This window comes from Gavialis gangeticus, unplaced genomic scaffold (genome assembly GCF_001723915.1).
Source record: "Gavialis gangeticus isolate Ggan-Ray unplaced genomic scaffold, GavGan_comp1, whole genome shotgun sequence".
NCBI lineage: Eukaryota > Metazoa > Chordata > Crocodylia > Gavialidae > Gavialis > Gavialis gangeticus.
In genome coordinates, this window is record NW_017729030.1 from 42,113,643 (window position 1) to 42,128,227 (window position 14,585).

At 42.2% G+C, this 14,585-nt stretch overlaps 1 protein-coding gene across 3 annotated transcripts in view; it reads right to left on the reverse strand.

Annotated features, from left to right (window-relative positions):
• ELF2 (E74 like ETS transcription factor 2) overlaps positions 1–14,585 on the reverse strand; it is a 74,772-nt gene that overhangs the window by 22,592 nt on the left and 37,595 nt on the right. For all 3 annotated transcript variants that reach the window (XM_019522101.1, XM_019522100.1, XM_019522102.1), the window contains one exon: positions 4,481–4,594. In XM_019522101.1, the coding sequence (XP_019377646.1) occupies positions 4,481–4,594 (114 nt within the window). The remainder of the gene's footprint in view (positions 1–4,480; positions 4,595–14,585) is intronic.

Consider the following 14,585-nt stretch of genomic DNA (forward strand, 5'->3'; position numbering starts at 1 on the left):
TAAGACACTCCAATAATTTGAACAGAAGTCATTCAGTGGGGCCCAACCTCTTTTGGCACATGTGCCACAAAGCAGTCCTGCACTGTCTGCAAATGTCACTCTGGTCCCCTTCTTCTGTTGGGTCTGTTGCTCTGCTTTTTACTTCCTGCCTTATCCACAACTGTGTTGCCCACCCCCCATCCAATCTGCCAAGTGCTACACAAAGAGCTCGCCCATGCCACTTGTGGCACACATGCTGCACACTAGCGACCCTGGACAAAGTTCCTGTGCCTCAGATACTGCACACAGGTATTAATGATGTTGTGACATGATGGAATTTTTAATTATTTTAAATCTTAGAATATTATATATAGGACACATCAAGTTGCAGAGTCAAGTTCTCAAATGTCAGAAAATGCCAGAACTAAGACTTCCCCTGACACCTTCATACAGACCTCCCATGCACATGCATTACAATAAACAGAATGCATACTATTTTTCAACACAGATCATTGCTTCATTCTGTACACCAGACTAGGTAATACTCCTATAATGAGAAGCTATTTGTAATTTTGTTTTCTTCCCATTATTCAGTTCACAGGCCCAGACCTTATTTATTGCACGCTACTAAAATCCTGCTTTGAAGGCAGAATTAATAATTTCCTTGTTGGCTCTTCAATAATCACAGTTACTGTCAGTGTGCCTGAACTTTTATGAATTTTCCAAAATTTTAGTGAGATAATGGGGTGTCATTATGGTCACTTTTCAAATGGGAAACTCAGGCAGAGCGACTAAGGTCAAAATTAGCCACTAATTCTGTGTAATCTGATTTCTCACAATAGTTAATATATTATACAACACTTCATATGTTCAAAGCCCAGCTCCCATTGCCTATAATTGAAGTTGTGAGTGTTCAGCACTTCTGCAAATCAGCCCCTGTAGTTTTAAGTGAAGCAGCCACAGTTGATGACCACCTGTGAAATGTTTGATTAAGCATCTCCTTAGCATCACAAAGCAATTCTCTGGCAGATGCAGACACAGGACAGCATTCAACTGCTGTAACCACAAAACTATCTTTTATTTTCCTCCAATTCTTTACCTCATTCACTGCACACCTTCCAACTTCTGCAACAAACAGAATAGACAAAAGGTTTTTTTACTTCACAGGCAACCTTAACTGTAGCATTTTCTAACATCTGAATTCTTGATTTTGTTATCTAAAATATGCTCTTTTAAAGTAGTTTGCATGTAGTGGTATCACGGTATCAAGGGCCTAAATTTTCTGGGCTGCAAAACCAGTTTCCATTGACATCAACTGGTATGTGGATATTAGCACTTCCGAAAATTGCACCCAAGCCTTTTGCATACACCTTAGTCTCCCCTCCATAATGAAGTGTAAAAATCAGATCAGGGATGTAGGTTGCAGCCATGTTGGTCTAAGGACATAGGCAGACAAGGTTCTTCAGATAAATCTGATATCTTTAATTAAACCAACTAAATCAGATCAGAATTCTTTTTCAGAAACAAAATGCATTTTAACGAGGCAAATAAGAGCTCAGCTTACATCCTAAATTAACCACACAAAGGATTGTTTAGATATTCATAAATGTTTTGGTCGGAAGGGACCTTAGCAGATCGAGTCCAATCTGACTGGACTAATATTATTTGATTGTTACTAATCTAATTTCACAGCTTTCATGGGTTGGAGTTTCACACTTTCATTATCTGAATATAATTTGAGTGGTGTTATGCTGTGGGACAAGGTTATTTCAATAGCAACCTTAAGGTGAAGAAAAGTATACACCAACTCCTCATGAAATCATTTTTACTTCTTAAAATCGAGACATCTGCACATACCATTCTACAATACATTATAACTGGATATTTCAGGGGTAGGCAATGTTTTTTGGCCGGAGTGCCGAAAAAACCATAATGTCTACCTTGTAAGGTGCCCAAGTGCTGGCACGCCACAAAAACAAAACTGTTTTTCTTGTTAAGCATGTTGTGATGAGGGCTGAGAGAGGAGCAAGGGAGTCAGGGCGGGTAGGCTGGCTTGGCCAGGCCCTTGGGAAGGCTGCAGCTGGAGGACAGCTGGTGTCAGGCGGGGAGTGGGGGCTGCCCCAGGGCTCCACAGACTCCAGCCACAGCGGGGGGCTCAGCAGCAACGGAGGTGGGGCCCAGCTGGCCCGTGCAGCTCTGCAGGGATGGGGCACAGCCACCCTGTCCACAAAAGGATGCTGCCTGGCTGGGGCAGGACACCAGGCTCAGGGAACTTCCTGCTTGGTCTCTGTGCCAGCCAGGTACATTACAAGTGGGAGGTGCAGCCGCAGGCTGTTCCCCGGGTTCTGGGAACAGCCACCACAGCCGATGCTCAGGTCCAAGCCAGCTGGGAGCCTGCAGTGCAGCGGCTCTGGGCAGTGCATGCCACAGCCCTGGCCCCTTGAGGGGAACTGCGGGTAGGCAAGGCCAGGACCCGGGCAGGCTAAGGCAGCCGCGGTGGCTGTTCCCAGGTTCTAGGGGGGTCCCATGGCCAGGTCCCTGCACCAGAGACGGCTCTGCCCTGCCTGCACTGTGCTGATCCCAAAGAGGGAACCCCCTCCCAGCCAAGAAGCATCCCCACATGCACAGGGTTGCTGCAGCCCATCCCTGAGGAGCTATGCAGGCTGAGCCAGGCCCCACCACGGATGCTGCTGGGCACCCCCGCTTGCCCACCCACCACAGCTTAAGCCCACAGAGCCCCAAGGCAACCCCTACTTCCCTCCCAGCCCCCACCTTCCTGAGGGTCTTATCAGGCTTGCTTGCCCGCGGTGCCTCCTCCCACACCTTGTCCCGACTGCCTGGCCCCAGCACTCGGCACCTCAGTGCTGCCCCAGGTGGGACAGGGTGTCTGCCTGCCTGGACAGTTCCCTCCAGGGGCCAGCCAGGCTGGAGGGTGCAGCCTGGGAGCATGGGGCAGGGGCAGTAGAACACAGACAGCATCCGTGCCTGCATTCTTCTGGCTCTGCCCTGGGGCCTGCTGAGGCGCTGGGACTTATGGCTGTACAGCCAGGAGCAGCAACTTTAAAAAAAAAAAAACAAAAAACCCACAATAATTTCTGTGTGTGCCTCTCAGCGTGCTGGGAAAAATGTCTCCGCATACCACTAATGGCACGAGGGCCGGGGGTTGCCGACCTCTGGGATATGTCTTTCTAAAATGGAAAAGCAGATCAAAGGTTTTTGTCTTAGCTTTAACCCAACTATACATTTTAAATTGCTAGATGAGCACCAGTTAAAAATCTATGAGAATGACTTGACTATTCCAGGGGTGCTCAACCCACAGGCCTGCACAGCCACATCAATCTGGCCTATGAGGCTCCCCACAGGTCTGGAAATTTGGCAGCAGGGAAAGAGTGGCAGCAATTTCTGCTCCCCTGCTGCCAGATTTCTACTCACAGGGAGCCCCATGGGCTGAGTAGAAGCAGTACAGAGCCTGATCCTGGCATGCTGGGTCAGACAGGGGAAGAGGCAGCAGGGTCTGATCCCAGAGAGCTGTGTCAGGCAACATGGTGCAGGACCCTATCATAGCTTGCTGGGCTGGACAAAGACAACATGGCACGCTGGGTCAGGTGGAGGCCATGAGTCCCAATCCTGGAACACTGGGTAGGGTGGAGCTGGCATGGGATCAGGTGGGGCACAGACTCGATACAGGTGTTCAGGGATGGAGGAGACAGTGAAGGGATGGACAGAGCATCACAGGGCCTGATCCTGGCACCCAGGGCCCAGCTGTTCTTGCAGACCAGCCCTTTGCTATTCATCCAGCCCAGGGGGCCTAAAGAAAAAGCACTATTGGACTACTCAAATAACTGTCAATACAGACCAGTACATGAAACTATAAGCTGGAGGCCAAGCTCACTAGTACAGGTTTCATTTTTGGTCTCAACCAAGTTTTATTTATGAATTTGGCCAATAAGGACATAGTCTTTATTTCAAAAGGGGAAAAATATTATGTATAATTGCGTGCAACCAAAACAACAAACCATTTTTAGAAAATAATGGGGTTACCGACCAGAACACCACCAACAAAAAAGCACTACTCACAGCAGCTTGAGACGGACCTTAATGCTTTTGCTTCTCATTTACTTAAAATGAGAAGCTTTATAAACATTCCATCTGAAGGAAAAACTCATTCTAATTTATGTTTTCAGCTTTAATCACAATGCAACTTATTAAAAATAATGACCATTCCTTTTGCTTGCTGGGAAATAAGTATTGAGTAGAAGACCTCCCACCAATGAAATGACCTAATATTGTAAGACTGTGCTTCAGGAAAATTAAGTGTTTTGAAAAAAAATCCCCTTCCAGGATGAAAAGTACAAGTGAAATGTCACACAAATGTAAGATCCTAACAAAAAACAACAACAAAACCTTTTGTGTTAAACAAACTTCTTTTACAGGTACTTTTTTTCTAAAACAGTGGAGACAGAAACTTTGCTTATTCAGTAAGGACTTGTAATTCACATACCAGGAGTCCTGGCATCTCTCAAGCAGGTAGGAGACTCCATATGAAGCAACGCCTCTGCAGCTTCAATTGTCTTATCTGTGCAATGCACACTGCTTCCATGTACAGATGCTTCCACTGCAAAAAATAATACAAATTAAAATTCATATCAGAATAATTTTAAGTTAGAACTATTGCTGCACAACAGCCTTATAAACCCAGTATGCTGGGCCGTCTTACAAGTTGAAACCAAATGAGGTTTTTAAATCAGTGGCCCCCACTTCAAAATAATAAAATGGTAGGCAAGTGACAGCTAGAAACTAATGCCCTTACTTAAACAGATCTGGATTAGTTAGTGAGCGTGCAGTTCCTGGTGGATGCCCAAGGGATTCCAAAAACAAACCCATGAGGTTTGACTTCCACTTCAATTTTAAGAAATAACAGACTAGACTTTAATGAGGATGGTTATAAATTAATACAGGGGGCCAAGGAAAGTAGTCACATTGCCAAGCTTTAGCCCATTAAAGTCACCTAGTAATGTCTGCAGTAGAACAAGTAAACATCTAATTTAGTTTGCATAATAAATGTATTTGGTTCCACTTCCGGATACTAAAGGCAATTCACAGTTGAGTTTAGTGGGTTTTTTCCCTATGTGGCTTTACACACACACTTTTTTTTAAGCGACAGGAAGGAAACAACAAGAGTTATCACAAAAAGCAAGTTATTAAATAAAAAGATCAACTTTAGGGAGTAGTGTACATTTGAAATTTTAACCCAACAACGAACACATTAGTTAATATTAATGCTGCATCAGCAGAATTTTTTTAAAGCAAGCTGAATTCTGATGTAAATACCATTATATTAAAGACCAAATTCTCTGTTCCTCTCCCTTGAGCAAGGTTTTTAAAACTTGCAGCTCTAGAAACACCTGTTGCCCATCATCCACACTCTCACCAAGGTACCCTGTGTCTCTGCAGTTGCTCTTGCCATTTATGGAAATCTGCTCAAAGCTGAACTGTTCCAGCAAGGCAGCCAACATCTGAGTAAATCTATCTTTAGAATAAGCAGGGTCACCTATCTCCAGTGTCAGTGAACTAAAGAAGAAGTAAGTCTGTGCTAAAATTTAAGACACCTATCCTTTTCTAGGAAACAATTTGATATGCCTTAACTAAAAAGTAGGAGAGAAAAACAAAACTATGTAGTGTTACTTCTGGCAGAAGAAACTGTTCAGACACACCCCAACATATTTATATGACACTCAGAAAAAAGCACCACATAGTTTTTGCCATTAACAAGAAGCCAGGCTAAGATTAAAACATTTACCAGACACATACTAGCCAGAAGCTGATACAAAAAGGGCAGAGAGACATGTACCAGCAAGGTCCTGGTTCAGTGCCATACCTCTGTGAAAAAAACAGCTCCCTACCAGCTGGCTACTATGATTTCTACCCCTAGCATGCTATTTAGCTGTTGTATCTTTGGAATAATAGGTGCCTGATAAATCTGACATTTCATCCTGACCCTATAGTGGCCAGAAAGAACAAAGGGCCTCCCCCTGGGCATGGCAACTGTTCTGAGCAGGAAGAATCTCAATTACTTTTCCATTTCCCTGAACTCAAGCAGTTGCAAGGGATGGACATAAGAATTCCCTAATACTTTCCCAGCTGCAATTTTTGGATCCCACTCCCTCTACTTCTGCTGCAGATACAGTCACTCAAGCACCAGCGGCAGAATGAAAGTGCCATGATCCTGACACTTCTGGTGCCCAGAATCCTAAACAGCTGCAATGAACCTGACCAGTCTTGCTCTGGCCCTGTGTACCTGAGCATGTTCTTTTTACATAAAAGCTTCAATTATCTGGAGATTGATAGCTCTCACCCCCTTCACTCTACAGGCAGAACGTACCACTCATCTATGGGGAGTGGAAATGCTGTTGCCAGTATTTATACAATATCAATTCTATACCAGATCTTGACAACAGAAGTTCCAAGTTACTGTGAATATAATAAAACATAAAAAAAAAAACCAATTTTCAAACATCTCAAAATCATTCTGGCATTTTTCCCCAATAGACAACTATGAATTAGACCCAGTATATTAAACACCAAATAAGTACCACATCAGCCAGAGCTACTCCACGAATCAAGGGAGCTACATGCCTCTTTGACTTAGCTGGTCGTCCTGCTAGTTTAAAAAAATGACAGACTTTTTATAAACTCTTTCCTAGCTCTACCCAGGCACTCCATGTATAAAATTTCTAAAAGCATCTAATTTATGTTTCTAAAACCCATTGAAATATCACTCCACATGGATGGAGTTTCTGTTTGTTTGTTTTTTGCTTGTTTGTTTTTGGTTTTTATATCTTTGTTTGATAGATGAAAAGTTGCACATTTTCCACCCATGTTAGTTCATTTATGGTGGAGTAATATGATTGAAAAGGCCATTTAAATATTCTTTAAGATAAAAGCCACTATAGAAGCTAACAATCACCTCTCCTAGACTTCAACAGAGCCACTTCATAGCTTCTAAAGCTTTAAACATACTAGCATTAAAGGGGCTTTTCAATCATGCTAAGGTAACTCAAGTGAAACAACTGGTTGGTGGGGGGGAACCCACAGCAAAACCACAGCTTATATGGATGGGTAAGTACATATTTTCATCTGTTAATACCCAACAGAAAACGTGCCCAATCTCTTCTAGAAAGCACAGCACAAGACTCAGAACCCAGAAGGAAGAAAAGTAAAATGATATAAAATCACTTTTGTACCCTCCAAAGTAGAGGCTGCTCCAGGTGTTTGGAATAATTCTCTTGAGACTCTCTTAATAAGCAACACAGCTCCATCTCTGCAGTGTTGTATGTTGGGGCTTTGCCTATTTTATTTATCTATACATTATTGGCAGCTGCAGCAATCCCTGGATTCGAAGATGCTCTCTACCATGGTTCATTGACAGGTATGATCTCCTCACCTCTCTCACACACAAAAGCTAGTTCTAACCCAATGCTTAACATTCCCCTCCCCATCAGGCTTGTAAGTGGTTCTCAGAAGGTCGCCTTAGAAACTTCTTCCAAATTTCTGAAAAGCAAAGATATTTTGGTAATATCTTTTACTGAATTAAACAGTTGGAAGAGATGTTAAACAAAACTCAAACTTTCAACACTCAAAGCCCACTACTTCTGGATTTCCTGCATCAGAGGAATCCTTCTTGGATAGAACTAGATCCTTTAAAGACTGCACCTGCAGTGACAAAAAACAAAACAAACAAACAAAAAAATCAACCTCCCCCCCCCCCCCAAAAATCTCTCTCTAAAAAAAAAAAAAAACCACCCCCCCCACCCCCCCCGCAGGGGGGGGGGGGGGTATATTTTTTTTTTTTTTTAAAAGGAAAGAAAAAAAAAAAAAAAAAAAAAAAAAAAAAAACCACCCCCCCCCCCCCCCCAAAACACACACCCTTTGGTACAACACAAACTTCACCAAATTAAAAAGAAAGTAAAGGAGGAATATTTACAGCTACATCAGTTACCTATATGTGAAACATAAGAGAATAAGGTATCAATAAAATAATGGTGAATTAGATAGAAAGTTATCTTTGATCAGGGCCTGTGACCACAGTTTTGACTTTTCAGAATTCACAAAAAAAGGACCAACTCCACCTGAAAGCATGAGAACACAGATGGGCTAGTTTTGACAAATTTCACTTGGATCTCTTCCCCATTCTGAAAAGTCTTCAATCCTCAGAATATGGTCAATGGCATGTTTGACAGGAGCAGAACCTGATGAAGCTTCATAATAAAAAAAAGAGATTTCCTGGAGATTCTGGACAAGTTTTCCTACCAGGAGAACAAACCTGAGAAAATTCTCCCAGATTATCTGAATGTGTATACACAGCCCCAGTTGGAGAGTGAGGAGGAGGAGCTTCTGCCAGACCTTCTCAAAACAACAGACAGAACAAGTAAAGCAGGTAGCAGCTCTTGAAGATAACTGTATAAGGAAGGGCAGTCCATTACCTAACACTCCTTCTTGTCATCATCTTGATATCATCACATAAAAGTGGTAAGAAATAGAAAGATAATGGATGTTCCAACTAAATCCAAGATTAGTCATAAAAAGCTACACTGTGAAGTGAAATTTAAGGCACTGCACAATAGCCTTTCAACAACAATGAAAACAGGCTGTCCCTACATTTAATACATTGACAACCTCAACCTTTAATGTTACAACATATAACAACTACGCCATGGTAAAAAAAAAAAAACTTTATTTTCTAATTAAGAAAAAAATCTTCAAATTTTAAAAATGTCCCAATACAATCTCGCTCAGTGCATAGGTAGAAATATTACTATGAACTATATTCATTTGAAAAACTCAAAACACAAAGAAAGGAACTGTACCACCTAATCAGCTCAGTACAAAGACCTAACTCTGACATCTAAAAAAAAAGTCACCTAACATGAATCTCTACTTACTTAAGTTAAATGGTTTTGCAGGACTTGGTCTGAGAAGACCACAAGAACTGAGACCCCTACAGATCTGGAACAATTAAGAACTGATATGCCATTCTTCAAGCCAAACTTACCTTCCCAGGTATATAAAACAACTTGATTGCACTGATATGTTTTAGATGAGTTATAATATACTGATATCTTCAAAAACATTTTGTTAAGAAAGACAACCTTTATAAAGTTATGAAGGACCAACCAAAGCAAGCATTGCAAGGAGAACTGTCAAATCAGTAATTATTAGTTGGATTTGCTATGGTCATTCCTGGGAACCAAGGAAGCCACCAGAAAAAGAGAAACAAGTTTTAATTATTAAAAATCGATCCACATTTTTATTTGCTACTAATCAAATGTCTTTATGTTTCATGTCCATCTTTCTAAACAAACAGCATGTAGACTAGATTTTTCAAGGCTCTCACCAGCTGCTACAAAATACCAAACTTGGTAATTAAGCCTGACAGGACTATACTTCAGCATTACAGAAGAGAATCCTGGCAACAAACCCAGTTTGTTACAATGTTCCGAGTTTTAAAATAAAATACAGTACCAAAATGAATTAAGGGGGAAGCTAGAATTAAAACCTGCTACTTTTTATAAACTATGCAGCAAATCCCAGCCTATTATCTTAACAATTAGGATTATCAATATTACAAGGTCAACACTTAATTGCAACACTCGATTTTCAATAGCTTATCCTTCAAGACAATCAGGCAACTAGAACAAGACTACTGAAAATTAACAATTCCAGCATGAAAGCTGGTCAAATAGGTGAAAAGTAAATGGCTTCTAACAGATCTAATTAAAGCCTACTGAATTTCATATGCACATTCTAATTCTACCAAAATAGTTCAAAGAGCAGAGAAAACAGTAAATGTTAGACAAGATCACTATTTAATTCATAATTTAATTAAATTGCTAAGCTATCACTACATGCATTCACATAAAACCCAAAAACACTTTCCAAACAGACTGAACCACTCACCAAAAGAACCTGTCATTGTACTGAGTGGTTCTTAAAAGCAATTTGTTCAAAGAATCAACCAATCAAATATTCTGCAGTAAGTCCAATTTAGTTACTGAAAGATTTGCATAAGACTGTTTAAGAATGACAATTACACACCTACTGAAAAAAACAGTAGAGGTAAAAATAAATATGTCCATACCATTGTTTTCTTGTTTGTTAACATATTCATTTGCCAATTAAGTGAAATAATGTTCTGTTGCAACAACAAAAACAGAGGTGCTCTTAGTTAAAACTCCTTTACTTCAAGAACAACTTTTACCAACAACAGTCAAGAAAACTTGAACCTTTGCCACTATTTCCCCAATTACAATACTTGTACTAGGAAATATGCATTACAATCCACTCTACACAGAAAAACCAAAACACTGGAGAATGCAAATCTGAGGTTAAGGGATTGCTCTCCTAAATCCACTTGCTACTCTCTAGTTAAGTAGACAAATATGGTGTCTTCCAAGTGGCCACAGTTGGAGTGCAAGGACAACCATTTCCACCACTGCAAAATAAGTATCAAGTGAGGTCCCTTCCAGCCCCTGGCAACTATGAAATAATTAAAAGGTCAGAAAGAGCAGCCCACCAACCAGTTCCAATGCTTGCAAACCTCTACATTTTGTCTACACTTTAGAATTAAACCAATTAAAACTTCTAAAATATTATAAAACATTTTATGTCTGTCAACAAAAAGTGGTCCAAAAATACTTTTCAGAAGATTTATTGAAGTCAATCAAAGCCAGCAGTGCCCTCCCTTGGTTTGTAAAACTCCTCTGTATCTACTTATTCTGAGAACCAAGCAAAGAATTTTAATATAGGGAAAGGCATTGCAACCTGAATGGTTTAGGGCAGTGCTTGTAGGCTACCAGAGCAAAATAAACCAACTCAGTTTGGAAGCATGAACACAATAACTACCTGTCTTCAAAAGTATACGACCACAAACACTTCAACTCTCTAGTGAAGAGATACTTTGAAGGTCTTAGCCAAATCATCCTGTTCATCTGCATAAATCGCCTGGCTACCTACGTTAAGCATGTAGGATTTAACCTTTACATCAGTGGTTTCCAATCTGTCATACACGTTCCACCAGTGGTACGCAGACAGCCTGTCAGCAGTATGTGTTAACAGATTTATTAAAATTACTTTATATGACAAAAATTTGCTGGTGGTACTTAAGGTTGTATCATTTTAAATCGGTGATGCGCAATCTCTCAGAGTTTGGGAACTGCTATTTTAGATAACATTTTTCAAAAGGATCTACTCCTTGGTAGATTGGTGCTCAATCTCTGGACTGTGGGCCAGATCTGACCCACTCCTCACAGGGCCAGAAATTAACCGGGGTGGGGGGAGAATATATGGTTGCAGTGTTAATTGCTGCTCCCCTGCTATCAAGTTTTCAAGCCATGTCATCTGGGCTGTGCATTCTCCCACAGCCCAGTTGACATGGCCACGCACTCTAGATTGTGCTGGTGTGCAGGGTCACTCTGCAGCTAGATCACACGCACGGACCAACCCCACGCTGGATGTGGCCCACAAACCAGCCCCACACCACTCATCTGATCTGTGGAACCAGAAGACTAAGAACCACTGTACTACAACAGATTATACAACCTCACCCCCACTCTTCTCTTGACAGGTTTAAACTGATTTAGGCTTCAATGGTTTCTAGTTTCAAACTTTTTTCCCCAGCCCTGGAAATTGTAGCAATCAACTAAACAAACATCTAAAATAAATCTGGGTGTTTTTAGACAGAAACTTCTATTTTGCAGGGCCTGTATTCTATTGGCAAAAGCAAGCCTTTTTTTCCCCCCGCCTCATCGCTCCTACTTGGCAATACTTGTCTATTAATCCAAACACATACTACGTTTTTTTTTAAAAAATATGAACTTTAAGACATTAATATATTAATGAACTCAACTGAAACACCTCAGCAGTGTGAAGCATTTTTTTCTGTGTGTATAGTAGAGCATATCTACCTTCTCTAGGATAGTAATATTTTCAGTATGCTGATAGATAACAGGGCACTTACACAGAGCACATGTTCTCATTCTAGTCATCTCCCAAAGTAAACTATAAACAACTTTCTATTATTAAATAGGATACCAAGAGAAATTCAAGCATCAGACTGACCTTGTTAAAGCCTGATTTAGCCACTATGTCTAATTTAGCCACTTCAATTGCCAAACTCTAAAGACTATATTTCTACTTAGGACTTCCACCTTCTAAGTCATTGTCTTCACTGCTAAATACAGAGTCTCTATCAGTAAGTAGTATCCATAAATTGTAAGAGAACAATGAAGATAAAATTGTTTCATTATAATGAAAGTGATGTCAAAACTGAGCAATTTTTTAGTAAATCCCAATTTTAATGACTAATTAATTTATCAATGCCTATAAATATGAATTAAACGTTGGTTTTGAGTGGTATAATCTTCCTAGCCCAGAACTACTTTCCAGAAGTCAATGCAACACTTTTAACATCAAATGTTAGGTCAACAGTTAAACATTTTTAATGTTTAATGAAGACAATAAAAACATTGATTTATGTGGCAGTGTATCTGGTTTATGTATTTAACAACATCCCAGACAAGCTTGAAGTCCCAGTACTCTAACAAAAATCCTCTCTCTAGAGTTTTACATAAAAGGGCAGGGGCTGGTTATGGATAGGCAACTAAATATGAAAGTTTCACGCATATTTCTACGCATGTGCAGGTGTACCAAAAATCACATACAAGAGTGATTCTCAACCTTCTCCCATAACCAGACACTGCTTCTTCCTCTTTATCCTTCCTATTCCCTTGCCCAAAACCCTATACTGGATGGGCAGAGGATGCAGTCACATGACACCTGGTGGTGATCCTGCCTCCAAATTGAACACATTATTTTGCTACGTGATAATACCATTTCATTAAACCACACTTTCAGCATATGACAACACAACCCAGTCTTTTTAGTCTTTTCCCAACCTAAACGTCCATACAGAAGCCACTATTCTTCCAGTGAGTAACTAAATGACACTCCCCTGCAAAGTTCTTTCACTGGCTGGAGATATCATCCTGGAGCTACATAAAAAAGTGGTGGACCTGAAAGGTCTAAAGGGCCTGCTCCTAGTCCCTTATCATTTAAAACAAGTCCTTTTCAAACGGTGTGCCATGAGGATTGTGGAATGAGAAGAAAGTTCTCCAGCTGCCTAGCGCTAACAAATAAGTCACACTGATGAGATATTCACAGAAGACTTGCATGCATGTTGGCTGTGAGGGGGAGAGAGAGAACCAGTGAGCAAAAGGAAATTCATCTCCTGCAGTTCACGAGCCTCTGAACAGCAGAATTTTGCCTGGGCAATGCGTTACAATGAGCTCATAAGTATGAGGATGAGGAATGCCTTAACAGGTGTGCTGCAGAAAATGTTTGTTAATGTAAGTGTGCCTTGGCCTGGATAAGGTTGGGAAACACTGATTTAGAGGGCACCAAGAATTGTTTTTTCTACAACAGTTGAGGTGAACTAAGAGCAGCAATTGAGGCATATGGGTTCTGGACTGGAAGTAGATTTGAGCCTTTATACCACTGGTGCCCACAACCTCGCAGGAAGCAGGACACAGACCGCCATGCTAACAGGATTGTGCTCTGTGGCATGAGGTCTGGGGTTTGAAATGGATTTGGCTTCTTGGACTCCCACACATGCATGGAGCCTGCTTTGACACGCTGGAAATCCAGCATGCCGGAGCAGACTCAATTTGTTGAGTCTGCTGGAGCACAAAAATAGACATGCTCAGGCAGTCTTCTGTGCTGCATCTCTACTCTGAAAAAATGGCAAGAGGGTGCTTTGAAATAACACATGCTGGATGGGCTTAAATTCAAAGTGCCCCACCACCATTTCTTCAGCACAGGGAGGCATACAATGCTGTTACATGTGACACACAGGAATTTCTAATGAGCACAGCTTGCTAATTAAAACACTGGGCACTGCCCCAAAGCACATGTAAAAATGCCCCATAAGCTCCCCATGGCTGTTGGCAGTTATGAGGTCACTTCGGGTAAAGATGCTGCTGCCCAAGACAAAACCCTGGCTGGTTCCTTCATAGGTTTAATTAGAAGCCTTCGAAGCTCGGGATTAGGGGTGGGGAATCAGCACTGTTTCTGCCCCATGCTTCGCACAGGCTTGCATCTGCTGGAAGCTGCTCCGCTCCCAGGGTCCCGACACGCTGCCATGGGGCGGCGCCCCCTCCCTCTCGCAGGGCTCAAGACGTCGCAGCCCGAGGAGTGGCTCCCAGCAGCACGTGCGAGCTCAGCCTGCTGCACTCAGAGACCGGGTCCGGCCCGTCCCCGCTGATCCTTGCGGCCCCGAAGTCTTCGCCCCCACGCGGCCCATGCGCGGGCTCGGCCCGCACGCGTGCCCCCACTTCCGTGTTTACAATCCTCTTCCCTCCAATTCCGTGCGCGCATTGTCAGCGCCCCGCGGAGCTGCCACTCAGGCGCGCGCCCCACGCCCATTGGCCCAGGCCAGCCCGCGCCCCGCCCCCTCGACCCGCCGCCTCCAGATTCCGAACGTCTCAGGCAGCTGATTGGCCGGCGCGGCCTGTCGCTGCCCTAGCGCTCGGGCCCTGAGGGAGCGCGGCGCT